Source organism: Pseudorca crassidens, chromosome X (assembly GCF_039906515.1).
Source record: "Pseudorca crassidens isolate mPseCra1 chromosome X, mPseCra1.hap1, whole genome shotgun sequence".
Lineage (NCBI taxonomy): Eukaryota > Metazoa > Chordata > Mammalia > Artiodactyla > Delphinidae > Pseudorca > Pseudorca crassidens.
Window position 1 is genome coordinate 118,292,900 of NC_090317.1, and position 16,726 is coordinate 118,309,625.

The 16,726-nt window shown below is 42.6% G+C and overlaps 1 protein-coding gene and 1 non-coding gene across 2 annotated transcripts in view; one reads left to right on the forward strand and one right to left on the reverse strand.

The window, feature by feature from the left end:
* Nucleotides 1-16,726, reverse strand: part of PPEF1 (protein phosphatase with EF-hand domain 1) — a 150,497-nt gene that overhangs the window by 117,970 nt on the left and 15,801 nt on the right. The window contains exons 4-5 of the mRNA XM_067723474.1: nt 7,019-7,119; nt 993-1,146 (exon numbers count right to left, since the gene is read on the reverse strand). Coding sequence (XP_067579575.1) covers nt 993-1,041 — 49 coding nt within the window. The 5' untranslated portion in view covers nt 1,042-1,146; nt 7,019-7,119. The remainder of the gene's footprint in view (nt 1-992; nt 1,147-7,018; nt 7,120-16,726) is intronic.
* On the forward strand, nt 15,153-15,259 carry LOC137217711 (U6 spliceosomal RNA). The gene has a single exon (XR_010940213.1). It is a non-coding gene; the product is annotated as a U6 spliceosomal RNA (small nuclear RNA).

Here is a 16,726-nt window from a genome sequence, read left to right on the forward strand (position 1 = left end):
TACAGATCTGAAAGAGTTAGTGCATCTCCTGTTGCCCCACTGTCAGAGATTAACTTGCTAACTCACTGGCACAAGTCAGCTGGGAGAGAGACCAACATGTGATTCCCAAAGGAAAACATTCCACACTAATTAGAATAGAATACTCTGTATCCTAAACTCCGCATCTTAAGCCTGAGTAAACTGCTAAAACCAAGATGTGGAACAGAAATTGGGAAAATTATCTATAACCTAGATAACAAAGGAATGGAGTTTAAGAGCAAGTTATTCACAGAAGCACCGCAGCTTGTTTGTTTCTGGTTTAATTTGCATGTGGAGACTAGGTCCGTTAAACACTCAAGTGAGTTTCAAATAGATTCTAGTATCTATGAGAAAGAACATCAGTACAAAATAAACAAAGGAAATACTGAAGCCTCTAATTACATGGGGGTAGTGGGGGGCACATCATCTATTCAGAAACAACACACTTTTCAGGAAGCAGATAATCTAGCATTTCTCAAATTCTACGTAGAATATTCTAAAAACATGAAGCAAATCTCATGAAGTTCTGTATTGAATAGCTATAAAAAATCTGATCGAGTTATAAAATCTAATAAAAATTCAATGATGCTACCAAATGTCACATAGGTATGGATAGAGCTATTTATAAACGTACTGAATAAACAGATATAAATTTACAGAGAGGCTTTCTTGTTCCCTGCCACTGAGTTTTAAATTGAGATTTTATATTGGTACATTTTCAACTGAAATCAAATCAAACATAAAATATCTCTCAGATAATACTTTATGGCACATCATATATTCAAAGCTACATCTTCCTAAAGGTAGTTTCCAACGTTATCCCAATTTAACCTTCAGTTCAAGTGATGATGCCTCGTGCAAAATCACTCTGGGCAGCTTGAGAACTGTGTGCGTAAATGAGAAAGGGGCAGAGGGTGAACCCAGCTCACTCTTCCCTTTTGATCCAGGAAGACAGGCGCACTCCTAGCACTCACCTTTCTCAGATTTCTTGTCTTTCATTGAAGATGACGTGCCACAGCCCATGTCTTGTAAATCATGAATCAACTTCTCACTCTAAAACAGGGTGAAAAGTGCTTCCCTTTACTCTGCGAGGAGCCCCTCCTGACTGATCCACTTCGGTCACAGATCCTGATGAGGAGGACACACAAGGGAGGGAGGAAAGCGGCCGTTAACAAGGTGTCTAAGGGCTGCTCAGCAGGATTCATTTTACGCTTCTTCTGAACTGCTGTTCATCATATGATATGGAAAGTGATCAGACATAGTCTAATCCTGGTTTATTTTCCAAAACACAGAAGCAGCAACAGAGCAGCTGTACATTGCTTTTCTGCAACACATAAATTACATTTTCCCCGTGTCTAGGTCAGATCAATACTCTATAAAATAAAGCATTAAAATGAAAAGAAAAATGGAAATGTAAGATCATACAATTTTCTAATGGAAATATAGGGAATGGGATATGAAAGGATCTGACATAATTTAACTGTTTTGCTTTTAAGCTCAAAATAGTTAAATCTATCTGGGCTTTTAAAAACACAAATTGGAGAATGGCTATGAGACAACAACAACATATTTATACGACTATGCCAAAATTCAAATCAAAATGAGTTCTTTGACACTATTTCTCAGAATCAGTCAGGGCACTTATTTAAAAAAAAAAAAAAAAAAAAAGGAGGCTTCAAGGCCTCCCCAGAAACTAAAGCATCAGAATCCAGGAAGTTCCCTTTTCAAACAAGCTCTCCAGGCATTTCTGAGGCCCCTCCAAAGTCTGCCCTTGCACTCACCAGGCCTTCCGATGGCTCAGCTGAGACTGTTACATTGGATCTTCCACAATCACTCCATGGGAGTTTTCAACAAAATTCCTTTCTGTAGTAATCCCACCTCATGCCTTTTTAGGGTGATGTTTCCTTTATTTCGTGATACTCCAAACCAGCCTGTGCTAATCTATTTGCATTTCTTGATAGTAACAAAGTCAAAGAACAACTGACTTGGGACTCTGCCAGGCATGCCTATTTTTCCGTTAGTACTACACTAAACGCTGCAAGATTGCGACTCAATGAAAGAAAGGGGCAAAACAAAATGAGCAAAATATCTGAATTATGGAAATATTTTTAAAACGACAATAACCTTAATAAACAGATATTCTGATCAGAGCTAGGCTTGATTCTATTATGTATTGAATTAATTAACCCTCCTAAACTTTGGGTTATTTCCAAATTTGAGAGGCATTTCTTACATATCTCTCTTATCTACATCAGGCGTAAAAAATGTTAACAGGGTCAGCTCCAAGGGCAGAAAACCCTTGTGGCATTCCACTCCAGACCAATCTCTAGGGTTACTACAGACACATTACATTCACACTCTCCTACTCCTTCAGTTAGGTGGTAAATTTACCCATCGTAAGCATCCACTTCCTTATCTATGAGACGTCCTGGTAAATTTCGCTAACTATTTTAATGAAATTAAGATATATAATTTGACACCTTGACATTCCAGGCTAGCCAGCAGCAGCAGAAGAAAAAGAGGAGGAGGAGGAAGAGAAGAAGGAAGGAAGGAGGGAGGAAGAAAGGAAGGAAGGAAGGAAGGAAGGAAATAAGTTTGCCATTACTTTTAATAACAGAATTATAGACGTTTAAAGGTGGTAGACTTTTAGAATTACCCAGAATTTACACAAAGTGCAAGAAAACCAAGCCCCTTGTCTAAAGTCATATAGACAAACTGGCTGTCAAACTCTGTTGCATATTAGCATCACCTGGGGAGCTTTTAAAACTCCCAATGCTCAGACGGCACCTCACCAAATTAGTCTCTGGGGATTTAAAACATAGTGATGCCTGGGTCCCATCCCCAGAGATTCTGAGGTAATTGGTATTGAGTGGGGTTTGGGCATCAGGGGCGTTAAAAGCTCCCCAGGTGATTTTAATGTGCAGCAAAGTTTGCCATTCTCTACTGCAGACAATGTTCTAGGGAACCCATAGTGATGCCTAGTGATCATCACATTTTCCTCTAAATGCTTTGACTCCATCTGTTTGGAACAGAATTTTTCCAGAGGTCATGTCAGGCTTATAAGGCAGTGGCTTCTGGCATCTACTCTTTGCTTGTTTTTGAAATTGGGGCACTATTTACTCATCACCTCTGCTCTCTCCATTCTCAGACATTTCTCAAAGGTTATCTGCAGTGCCTATGAGAACACGTCTGCTGGGTTCTTCCTCACCCTTTGAAGTAGTTCATTTGGTCCTGGTGAGTTTCTCCAAGTGCCTAGATCCATGCTCTCCTATATGAGCATCACAAAACTTACCAGGGGAGATTATTTTAAAATGCAGACTCCCAGGCTTTACTGCCAATACTTGGATTCAAGCAGTCCAAGGGGGCCTGGGAATGTGCAATTAAAAGTGCACCCTTCATGGGACTTCGACACAAGCACTCCCCATATCTCAGTTTGAGAAAAACTGCTCTCCATATCTCCCTTGGGCTTTGCTTCCATCTTTATGCTATTTTTTTCTATCCCTTTTTATGAATACATAAGAGTTAGGCATTGAGTAGGCAACACTGATGCTACGATAGGAAGTGATATATTTCAAACTCAATTTTTTTCTCCAGAAAAAAAAAGCAATCTCTCTCCAAAGGCATTTGGTTCTCAGCCACTCCTCAGTCAATTCATTACACAACAAACAGAAGTCCATATAAAAGATTCACTAGGAACTAAAAAGCATCAAACTTGAATATATTTCTGCTAGACTGTAAGCTCCATGGGTACCTTTGTTTCTAAATACTCTTTGAATCTCTGGCACCTACACAGTGCATTTCACATAGCAGGTGCTTGATAAATGCCAAATGAACGAATGAATGAATGAATAAGGGAATGCATATTTCTAAGCCAGGGTCCTTTAAAAAATTAATGCTAAAAGTAATTATTAGTCCATCATTTCGTGCACAGATACATGCTATTTGACTACACAAAAGCCTTTTATTAAACCAGAAAATGGGTAGTACTTATATATTCATTTTTAAAGAAAAACTTTAAATCATGATAGAAAGAAATGAGCATTGTTCTAGAATTCTTGGGTTATTAGAAAAAAATAATTTGCTATTAGAATTTTTACATTATTAAATAATAATAATTTAATTTCCTTAGGTAACAGGTAAAACAAAACAAAAGAGTCAGCTCATTTTAATTCTCACCAAAACAAGAGCTGGTTAAGGCCAGGTGCCACTTACTACTCCCATTCACTACCCAACCTAGACTGCAATCACCCACTTAAAGGCTGAGAGGGACGCACGTTTGTAAGCAGTGTATGTCCCTTTGAGGACAACCCTGGGTGGTGCAAAGCTGATAAAAATGATTTGGGAATTTTCCATTATTTGGGACAATCTAAGCTTCTTCCACTCCCTGCCCTCTGTCAGCATCAGATAAACAGTGTGCTAAAGAGGTCTCTGAAGAAATGATTTCCCTAGTGCCTGAAAGGAGTTCTCCAGCTCAAGAGGTGGGTAGTCTCTGCAGCATTCACAAAGACCCAAGGATGCCGTAGTCAGTGACATAAACCACTTAAAAGGTGGATCTTGGCAAATAACAGCTTGAAACTTGCTCAGTGCTGCTGCCCCTACCAATATATACCGAGGGTGGTTTTAAAGCATAAACGTAAAATAATGACTCATCCTTGGCACACTTATAATCTGCAAAAGGAAAGTCTTCCAAGGCTTCTGCTAAAAGGTTTTCACTGTGCGTGGCGGGGGGTGGGTGGGGGTGCGGGGGAGGGTAGAGTGGGGGAGAACTGTTTGACGTTGTTTAGTTCTTTTCATCTTAACCACTATTCATTTCCCAAGGCGAAAATACAAGGAAAGAACAAAAGATGGCCCTTGGAGCCAACCCAACCTTGGTCTCCAAGCACCCTCCAAGTGCTAGCCCAGCCTCCCCAAGTTGTTCTTATTCATTCTTGATTTTTTTTCAAAGTGCATCTCTATTGAACGTCCACACCTTGGCTCAGCCACCTTGACCTTGATTCTGCTCCGCCTCTGGCATTCTAGATGTGACTTGTGTGGTTTCCCATGCTAGAAGCTCAGCTTTTCCTACAGATGCTGACTTTTTTGAGAAATCTGTACTCCAGCTTGGCCCCAAGAAACCCAAATCCAGAACCCATAGTCATTTAACTGGCACCATACCCCAGCCCCCAGAGTGGGAGGTGAGCAGATCTAATTCTTCCCCCTTGGACTGTGAGACACAAGCATGGAGGACAGATGCGTCTTCAGGCTTACTCTGCGGCATTCTCTTTGGCATTCATTGAAACAGAGGTTCTACAGCCTGATGTCTGTGGACTAAAGATAATGAAGGGGCATAGAGCCGGGTAGAGGAGTCCCTGGCAGACTGCTCTAGATAGGCCCCTTCCACCACTACTCTTCCAGTAGAACACTGTAGCATTTGCTCCTGTGTGGGGTCTTAAATGAATAAAGGGAGTTCTGTAAGATGGAGCTGGTGATTATTCCTGGGTCCATGAAAGGGTAAGAAAAAGGAGGAAACGATACTGACCACCAGAATGTATCTGAGGGTGTGTGTTCTATCAGACAGGATTGTAATCAGGAGGCAGCTAGGCCTAGTGCCAGGTTTTCCAAAGTGTGTTTGTGGAAGAGGAGTTCTATGTGGTTTATGATTCTAGAAATAAGACCCCCCCAACAAGTAAAAGTCCCACCATCAAATAAGTTCAGGAGAAGTAGGATTAAACAGGTTCCTTTACTGCAGAACTCTTCAGAGCTTTCTGGATGTTAATATGCATCTCTAATATGAATCTAACTGCCTAATGCTGGCCCAATGGACACTGGAGTTTAGAAGTCAGACGAACCAGAGTTTAAATTCTTCTCAGATAGTCATTAATTCCTCTGCACCTCAGTTTTCTCATAAGAAAATAGGGATAATAACACCTACCTTACAGACTTGTATCAAAGGCTAATGAGAAGATCAATGGTGGAAAAAACCAACTGGAACAAAGAGCAATTCTTCTTAGCTGACGAGTTAGGAGGAGCCATGCACGGGTGGTACCCACTGTGGTTGACGTGTTGAAACAAAACGTGTTTGCTCACATCTCTTCCTTCAGAATGCACTGTCCGGGACCTCCCAGAGGTTAAATCCCACAGGTGTCTGTCTGCTGGTTCTGGGATAATTATAGACTCACAGAGAAAAGGACTCTTTTCCCCTGAGACCGCTAAGATCTGAGAAAACGCTTTACCAGTAATAATAATAACAGCTAAAGTCACTACTATTTATTAAGGGACTATTTACCCAGCACAGTGGGTACTTTATATTTCTACTATTCCAGTTAATCTTCACAGCAACTTTCAAGGGGAAAGTTGTTCACTCCCGTATTAGAGATGCAGAAACTAAGACTAAGAAATTAAATATCAGACTCCATGGCACAGCCGAACAGTGGCAGAACTAAAGACCCATTCTGTTTCATGCTTAAAGAACAAAAATGTCTGTCCACCAAAAAGTTAGCTGTGCCTTGGTTTCAGGATCCAATTTGATCAATCTACAGAAGCACTAAATCACTAAAGAGAATTCTTGAACATTGCAAGGAATTCTGTTTCCATTTCTTACAGATAGATGGAAATCCTGTGGTCCTCTGCACCAACAAGAGGGTAAGGGAGCTAAAGGAAGATTTCTGAACATGAAGTTGTATAGTGGGCAATGACCCATGAGGGGCCTGGAAGGGTTTCTCAAAGTATCCCCTCCCTCATTTTCTAGCTCTCACCCAAGTGACCACAGAGTTTTCCCAAGTATGGAGTTCATCTGAAACAGGCTACAACCCTTCAGAATGCAAAGTCACTTGTATACCTTTTTAAGCTGATGACAACTGATTTGTAATCAGCATATTTGAGAAAAGTCATTCTGAGAAATTGCAAAGCAATAAAATAAACTTCAAGTAGAACACATTTCCTGTTCCATTGCTACACAATGTATGTTTATAATGTAGACTTCTGCTTGCCCAAAATACCTAAGAACAAACAAACATATTACCTGTTTCTTCTGCTTGGCCGATGCAGAGGTTTATCCTCACCCCAGGTGTTGCAAGAAAAACAAAATCAGAAAAAAAACTTCTCTGTGAAGGATGCAGAGATCTGAAAGGAAAGAGGTACAATTCCAGCTCTCTCTGGAGCATCCCCCTACACATACTTAACACACACACACACACACACACACACTCCATACATCTCACATTTCTGCAGCTCTCTGCAGGGAGAGCTCTTGTTTAAACAAATCAAAAAACAAATACAGGGACTTCCCTGGTGGCACAGTGGTTCAGAGTCCGCCTGCCAATGCAGGGGACACGGGTTCGAGCCCTGGTCCTGGAAGATCCCACATGCCGCGGAGCAACTAAGCCCGTGCTCCACAACTACTGAGCCTGCACTCTAGAGCCCACAAGCCACAACTACTGAGCCCGTGCGCCACAACTACTGAAGCCCGCCTGCCACAACTACTGAAGCCTGTGCGCCTAGAGCCCGTGCTCTGCAATAAGAGAAGCCACCGTGATGAGAAGCCCGCAGACTGCAACAAAGAGTAGTCCCTGCTCGCCACAACTAGAGAAAGCCCATGGGCAGCAACGAAGACCCAATGCAGCCAAAAATAAACAAATAAATAAATTAAAACTAAAACAAAAACACATGCATACACACAAAGAAATAACTCGAACAGACTTTGCCTTTCAGCCTGGAAGGTGAACCCAGAGCCGTAGATCCAGGAGAGGCTGGGCTGGCCTGTGAGCCGCAGCTGTCTGCCCCAACCCTTCCCTGTTCCCAGTGAAGAGATAAAGGGATGCACTCAAGTAATGCGCTGTGGTCACATGACTGCTTCCAAGGGGACCAGGCCACTGTTTGCATAAACAATCTGATCAGTACAAAATACAAAATAAATTTTGGTAAATAAGGGCAGAAAAGCACTTAGTAGCTGACTCTTTAGGTGAACTGAGGATCATTTTTAGGAAACATTATAGTAACCTGGGCACGATTAAGAAAAGGAAGTGGGGGCTTCCCTGGTGGCGCAGTGGTTGAGAGTCCGCCTGCCGATGCAGGGGACACGGGTTCGTGCCCCGGTCCGGGAAGATCCCACATGCCACGGAGCGGCTGGGCCTGTGAGCCATGGTTGCTGAGCCTGCGCGTCCAGAGCCTGTGCTCTGCGACGGGAGAGGCCACAACAGTGAGAGGCCCGCATACCGCAAGAAAAATAAAAAAAGGAAGTGGGAACACTAAACATTACTCCTTAGGATTTGAAAAGGCATGGGTTTAAGACAGTAACCTTTGGGTGCCATACTGCAAATTCATTTCTATGACATTTTTATTCTTCCAGTTATTCAATTAGCTGCTTGTTGAAGAACGTGAAATGGAGTCCCCCTAACACTGAGTTCCTCTGTGGAGTTTATGATTAAACTCTCTATCCCAAACTTTATTCCCTTTCTTGCCCTGCACCTGTTCCCCTCAAGTTGAGGAGTACCAAAGAAAAGGGAGGATTGAAACTGAGCAGGACCCTGCAGGGGCCCTCCCAGGTACAAAAGCCCCTCCATGTCCCGTTTCTTGTTTGTAGAGAAAGGCTTCAGTCTCCTAGGCTTCTCTGAGTTCCAAAGAGCAGATGCAAGCAGTTAACGATGAGGACAACAGTCACAGGACTCCTAGCTCCTCCTGAAGGGATACAGATAATCTGATGCATATCTCTGAGTTGTTCGGCAGAAACTAAGACCCTTCACCCAGTGGAGGATGGTGACTCCCTGCTGACCACAGGTATGTAGACACCACACTGGCTGGAAGCAGAAGGTTGAGATTCCTGAAACACCACCCTGCTACCTCACCACCAACCAATCAGAGGAAGCTCCACAAGCTGGTCATGCATCCTATGACCCTCTCCCCAACACTGTCTTTAAAAACCCTTGCCTGAAAGCCATCAGGGAGTCCAGGTCTTTTGAGCATAAGCTGCCCGTTCTCCTTGCGTGGCACCCTGCAATAAACCCTTACTTGGCTACAACCACCCGCTGTCAGAGTTTGGCTTTCTGCGCCACGGGCACACGAGCCCTTGCTCGGTAAAAAAAAATATCTGTGAGAAGGAGATTCACCTCCCATCATCAGCAAAACGGAAAAGGAAAGTTGACCTGTGATTTTGCTGAGTTTGAGAAGGAAGACGAGGAAGACATGACTGAAAAACTGAAGTGCCAGTGTCAGTACTGGATGTCACCAGCCTCAGTTCTGCTGTCCTTTGAGGCTATCCAGAGGCGAGTGATCTTGTTCCTAGAGTCTCATGCTGACTGCAGCTGCGCCAACAGCAATATTCCTCCCAAACTCTTCCTAACTGGTTACACAGCGTATGTATTTTTGAGCTTACTGGCCTTAGGCATCGTGAGCTAGGATTTAAAGGTCTCCAGCCATAATCATTTCATAACCCCACCCAAGCTGGTCTTTAGTCAATTCCTTTCTGCAATTGAGAACCACAGGAGATCCAGTAAAGTGGTTACCTAGCTTACTATTTAATCTAATGGAGTCACTTTAAAAATAACTGGAAAGGCAGTTCTGGGCTTCTGTACTCCTATTGGCATATTAAATATTGTCAGAGGGCCTCATTATGAGGTAATACAAATGTATAGGTTTCCATGGCAGGGACTCCAAGATTAGAACCTGATGTGAGGCTGCCATACACACTGTAAATGAGAATATAATTACCCAGGCTCCCCCAAAATAGTGGACAATGTCACTATATGGCTGGGTTTCCAGCCAAAGGCCTATTCAATCCACGTGATTAAATGATGGCTATGTCTAGATACAGTTGTTCAAATGTCACCTCCTCTGCGTGAAGCCTTTCCTGAATCGCCAAAGGGGACTTAGTCATTCTGTCTTCTGGCTCTCAAAGCCATGTGTGTGTCCAATTATAGAACTTTCCAAAGTGTGCTGTAATTTGTCCTTTTACATGTGAAATCCTTAAGGAAAAGGATCCATTTCATTCCTCTTGGCATCTCCAGCTCCAAATGCATAAGAGGTACTGAAGGGGAGCAGGTTTTGCCACCCAAAATATGCCACTTTGGCATGAGAATTATTTTGAGCTAAAGGCAATCAAAAACCCAACAGATTCAGGAAAAGTTCTTTACCTCCCCCTCAACTGCCTAAATTTACATTGGAAAGGGGCCCTGTACCAGGAAAAGAACTATTACCAGAGATACCTTTTTACCTAACAAACTTATCTGCATTACAGGGCAACCTCTATTTTCCAAACCTCTCCTCTGCCTTCCTGCGAATGGCTTTCCTTTTCTTTGTATCCCCAGTCCCCCACCCTTTTCCTTAGCTCAGGACGTTATATAAGCTCCAATTATCTGGCTACCTTTTGAGTCTTCATATCTTTATGGGATTCCCATGTGTACATAATTAATTTGTTTTTCTCCTGTTAATCTGTCTTATATCAATTTAACCATTAGACTAGCCAAAGAACCTAGAAGGGAAGAAGGGAAAATTTTTCTGCCCCTACAGTACTCACTAAATATTTGTTTAATCATGGAAAGAACTCATGATTTAGGTGGTTATTTTAACAGCCAGTCTCTGGACCATGAATTGGATTGGCTGTGACCTTTATGTGATTTGGCTAAAATTTAGAATTTGCTTAAAATGAAGAACTTCACCATATTTTTCCACTGTATGAAGAACACTAAAATGTTACTTTGAGCACCACAAAGAGTCCTGTAGCCAGCTTCCAATTGTTAAATGAACCAGCATTGATGTATGGGAACAAATCACAATAATGATAATAACATTTATTGAGCACTTACCATATTCTAGTCACTTGTTAATTTTAAAGGTGTTAATCTTATTTAATTCACACACCATCCTATAAGGTATATACTATTATTATCCCTAATTACGCATTAGGAACTATAGCCCGAAGTCAAACAGCAAGCGAGTGGCAGAGTTGGGATTTGAACTCAGGCACTTTGACTCTAGAACCTCTACTTATGATCATTACACTACACTGCTTCAGTCAGCCCCTTGTGTGTCTGCAAAATGAAGCTTCCAGCCTCTTTGCAGATGTTCTCTGACTTTCCTTCAGCTAGGCAGGGCTATGTTCTCCCAGCCTGAAAAAAGAAAAAATGATGGGCAAAATACCATTAACTCACTCAAAAACAGATTTATACCCCCAACAGGCAAGTTGGGTCAATTTATCTGTCAATGGGCACATCATCGTATGAAAACAGCCAATAGGAAAGGTGAGAGTTCAATTTCCCCCTTGGAAAAGGCCATAGAAATATCAAATCATCCTGAACTAAGATGCACTGGGCTCTTCTACTCAATTCAACACATTTTTATTGAGCTCCCTCTATGTGGCAGGCACTGTGCTGAGAAGCAAGGACATAAATGGTGAACAAAATGGATATGATTAGGTGAGGTAAACACATAGGTAAATAAGAAATCAAAATAAAATGACAAATAAAAAGTAACTCCCCTATTGGAATATAAGCTCCAGGAATCTAAAACAGTGCCAGGTGCATAATTGATATTTATTACATGAATAAATGAAAGCAATATGGTATGACAAAGTCTCTAACAGGACAGGTATGAGGCACAGAGAAAGAGCCCTACCCCAGAAAGGGTGATGAAGCAAGGCTTTCTAGAAGAAGTGATGCACTGAGACCTGATGATTTCACAGCCAGAAGTTAGGAGTTAACCAGAAGAAAAGAGAGTGTTCTTGTAGATATGTACTTAACAAGAATGTGAAATGGGAGAGGTGAAACAAAAATCAGAATGAAGTGAGTCCCTAATTATAATGCTGCAATTAGACTTATAAGCAGATAGAGAAAACTGTCCATCTGCTGTGTTTGAAAAATGGTGGCCTCTCCACCTCTGAAGGCTGGACTTACTCTTTCTTGGCTGTCTTGGTGGTCTCTCCTTCCTTTCTCACTTCCCCACTCCGCTACTGGGTTTGCCTTCACCTTCCAAATAAACTTGGTCTCAAATGCTTGTCTCAGGGTCAGCTTCTGAGGGAACCCAAACCAGGATGCTCAGTTAGTCTATGGTAGTAGCAAGCTATAGAGGAACAGAGAAGACTGGTTTCCTCACGAGGAAGAAACTGGGCATTGCAGGCAAACCTCTACTATTGCACAAGCTTCCTGAAGCTGGCCACAGTTCCAACTTCTACCAAGGAAAAGTCATTCTAATAGGCAGCTCCTATAATTGGTCATGACACGCCCTGGGGAATATACTAGAATCTAGGCAAAGCAGTTGGACTTGGGAATAGACTGAGAAAAGAAATGACGTGTGCAGATCTATTTGGTGCTGAGTACTTCAGGTGTCTGCCCACTCATGGCCCTGATAGCGCCAAAGTGGGGAGCTCAGATGGGGCTGGCCTCCCAGCTCTGACAACTCTCAGCTAGCCCTCTGGTGCTGGGGCTGTTACCAAACTCAGGTTCAGCTGCCTGCTTGAAAGCCAATACTCGAGAGATGAGTGTTGGTTGGAAAGGAAAGGCTGCTTTATTCAGGAGGCCGGCAACCTGGGGAGAAGGTGGACTAGTGTCCAAAAACCAATTCTGAAGATTCTGTTCAACCATGAAAGTTTTTAAAGGGAGGATCATTTGGGGAGGGTGGTCAGAGTCTTCCTTATCTTCCAATGTGTTCAGACTTTATTCTGATTGGTTGGTGGTGAGGTAACAGGGCAGAGTTCCTGGGAGCTTGTGCTCAGCCTGAAGTTACCATCCTCCACCTGGGTGGGGGCCTTAGTTCCCTGCAGAACTCAAAGGTATTGTTAGTGTATTACTCGAGGAGGCACCACGACCCTGGCTGCACTGTTGTTTCTTGACTGCTCCTTCCCTGTTTCTGCATTCCCTCCCTTCCCTGATTAGCAACTGTTTGAATCTGCCCTTTGGAACTCCAGGAAGGTCAAGGAGGCTGAATGAAGCTTATTTCGTACAAACAAGAAACAGGGAACCCAGCTTTCTAGCACCTAGCAGTCTCCAAACTGAGGTACCTGCCCCACAGAAAATACACAGGTATGTTGGACAATAGAAAGCAAAATATTAGAACTCATATTTTCTTATTCTTTCTGAATTTTCTATTTTCCTCTATGTTTGGTAATGTAAACAAAATATGAGTTCAGTAGTATTAGTTGTAAATAAATAAATATAACTGTATCAGAAGTCCATTCTCAAAAAGCTTTCACTGCAACAGGTTCATGATCAAAAACATTTGAAGAACCTTGATTTAAAGAGCCTGCTTCCTGGGGCTTCCCTGGTGGTGCAGTGGTTGAGAGTCCGCCTGCCGATGCAGGGGACACAGGTTCGTGCCCAGGTCCGGGAAGATCCCACATGCCACGGAGCGGCTGAGCCCGTAAGCCATGGCCGCTGAGCCTGAGCGTCCGGAGCCTGTGCTCCGCAACAGGAGAGGCCACAATAGTGAGAGGCCCGCGTACCGCCAAAAAAAAAAAAAAAAAAAAAAGAGCCTGCTTCCTTTTGAAGAGAGGGAAGGAATACTAAGTAGTTTTACATTTTCATAAAGAGAAAGGATCAAGCATATTTCCAGGGATGAGTTCTGGGTACTGAAAAACCACAGTAAGAAGGAGAAAAGTGAGGCCATATTTGGCAAGTCATTAGAAAGTTATTAAAATAAATCAAAGGTGGGTTATAAGTCACTATCAGGTGAAAGAAATTCATAAAGGCCAGGGCTGGGCAGATCTGTCTGTTGGGGTCACCTGGTCAGCAGCCACAATGACAAGCTGAAATAGCTGTCCTGTGTTGAAGTTTATAAATTCATCATTGAAAGGCTCCATCTTGGGTACAAAAGTTGAGCTTTCCATGGTTGTGACTTAATAAATACAAGATTAGTAGATACCAGAATTTAAATTTTGACCACTGATAATCTAACCCTAGCTATGTCCTAGATGGCTTGAGTTTAAAACAAAGCAAAACAAAACAAACAAAAAAACTCCTTACATTAACCTTGAATGTTCATAAATCAAATGAAAAGTCTTCAGAGAGAGTAAGAGGGAATAAGGACACTCTACTCACTCTACCCTGTCTCTCCCATGGAATGAAGCTATAAAACCTGGACAGAGGGCTTCCCTGGTGGCGCACTGGTTAAGAATCCTCCTACCAAAGCAGGGGACACGGGTTCGAACCCTGGTCCGGGAAGATCCCACATGCTACGGAGCAACTAAGCCGCTGCACCACAACTACTGAGCCTGCGCTCTAGAGCCCGCAAGCCGCAACAACTGAAGCCCGTGTGCCTGCAACAAGAGAAGCCACCGCAATGAGAAGCCCGCGCACCGCAACGAAGAGTAGCCCCTGCTCACCGCAACTAGAGAAAGCCCGCGCACAGCAATGAAAACCCAACACAGCCAAAAATAAATAAATAAAATAAATAAATTTATCTTTTAAAAAACCCAAAACCTGGACAGAATCCATGGACCAGCTATTTGAAGACTGGCAAATTCCAAGATGGCTCCTAATGATCCCTGCCTCCTGGTGTTCGTGCCTTTGTGTAATCTACTCCCTTTCAGTATAAGGCTTGACCTAGTGACTGCCTTCTAATCAACAGAATATGGCAAATGTGTTGGCCTGTCACTTCCGTGACTTATGAAAGACTGTGCCTTTCTGTCTTGCTAGCAGACTCTCTCTATTGCCTTCACAACTCGTGCGCTTTTGATGAAGTAAGCTGCCGTGTTGGAGAGGCCCACATGACACAGGATTGAGGGAAGTCTCTGGCCAAAAGCCAGCAAGGAACTGAGGCCGTCAGTCAGACCTCAAGGAACTGAATCTTGCCAACAACCACGTGAGCTTGGAAGCAGATCCTTCCCCAATTAAGCCTTAAGATGACTGCAGCCCAGCCAACACCTTGATTGTAGCAGCTTGTGAGAGATCTTGAAGTAGAGGGCCCATGTAAGCTTTGTCCAGATTCATGACCCACAGAAGCTGTGAGATCACAAATGAGCGTTTTAAGCCTCTAAGTTTTTTGTAATTTGTTATACAGCAATAAATAAGTAACACAAGGACTCTAGAAAGTAAAAAGCAGAAGGCATACTGAGGAAGATCAGAGTTTGAAGTACCACCACGCTGGTGGTGAGTTGACCATTTTTTCCCCTCCAATTCCCCCAGACAGGATTCAAGGAAGCAGAAATTAAAATCAAAAGCACAGTGAGAGTGCTTGCTTCGTCAGCACATATACTAAAACTGGAACGATACAGAGAAGATTAGCATGGCCCCTGAGCAAGGATGACATGCAAATTCGTGAAGCATTCCATATTTTTCAATGTTCATTGCATCTCTATGTACAATAGCCAGGACATGGAAGCAACCTAAGTGTCCATCAACAGATGAATGGATAAGCAGATGTGGCACATATATACAATGGAATATTACTCAGCCATAAAAAGAAACAAAATTGAGTTATTTGTAGTGAGGTGGATGGACCTAGAGTCTGTCATACAGAGTGAAGTACGTCAGAAAGAGAAAAACAAATACCGTATGCTAACACATATATATGGAATTTAAGAAAAAAAAATGTCATGAAAAACCTAGGGGTAAAACAGGAATAAAGACAGAGACCTACTAGAGAATGGACTTGAGGCTATGGGGAGGGGGAAGGGTAAGCTGGGACGAAGCGAGAGAGTGGCATGGACTTACATACACTACCAAACGTACAATAGCTAGCTAGTGGGAAGCAGCCGCATAGCACAGGGAGATCAGCTCGGTGCTTTGTGACCACCTAGAGGGGTGGGATAGGGAGGGTGGGAGGGAGGGAGACGCAAGAGGGAGGAGATATGGGGATATATATATATGTACAGCTGATTCACTTTGTCATAAAGCAGAAACTAACACACCATTGTAAAGCAATTATACTCCAATAAAGATGTTAAAAAAAGCACAGTGAGCTAACACTGCACACCTATTAGATTTTTTAAAAATCCTAATAATATCCAGTGCTGGCTAGGATATGGAGCAACTAGAACTCTTATACTTTGCTGGTGGGAATGCAAAATGGTGCAGCCACTCTGAAAAAAATAGTTTGGTAGTTTTTCATACAGTTGAACATGCATATGGCACTTGCCATATGACATAGCAATCCTACCCATCGTGGATATTTACTCCAAAGGAATGAAAGCTTATATTCATACAAAAACCTGTACACAGGTTCATATGGTCAAATACCGAAAACAGCCCAAATGTTCTTCAATGGGTGAATGGATACACAAACTGTGGGACATCCATACAATGGAATGTTATTTACCAATAAAAAGGAACAAACTACTGATACACACAAGCTGGATGAATCTCAAAGGCATTATGCTGAAAGAAGCCAGGCTTAAAACGTTGAGTATACTTACATGACATTCTCGAAAAGACAAAACTGTAGTAATGGAGAACTGATTAATGGTTGCCAAGGTTTATGGGGTGGGGGTGGGGATATGACTACAAAGGAATAGCAAGAGGGAGTTTTGGAGGCGATGTTCTGTATCCTGATTATGGTGGTGGTAACACTAATCTACCCACGTGTTAAAATTCACAGAACTGTACAACAAGTCGGTTTTACTGTACACTAATTTAAAAATAAATTTTTTAAAAAACTTCAGAGCTGGCTCTGGCTTAGCACCTTTGGGTCTGTAGATATTAAAGTCCCCATGGGCTGACTCTGATTGCCAAGGGCCTTCTTAAAGCACAGCCAGAAGCAATGTCTGCTGCTGTAAACTACGAGCACTACGGAAAACACTTGCCTT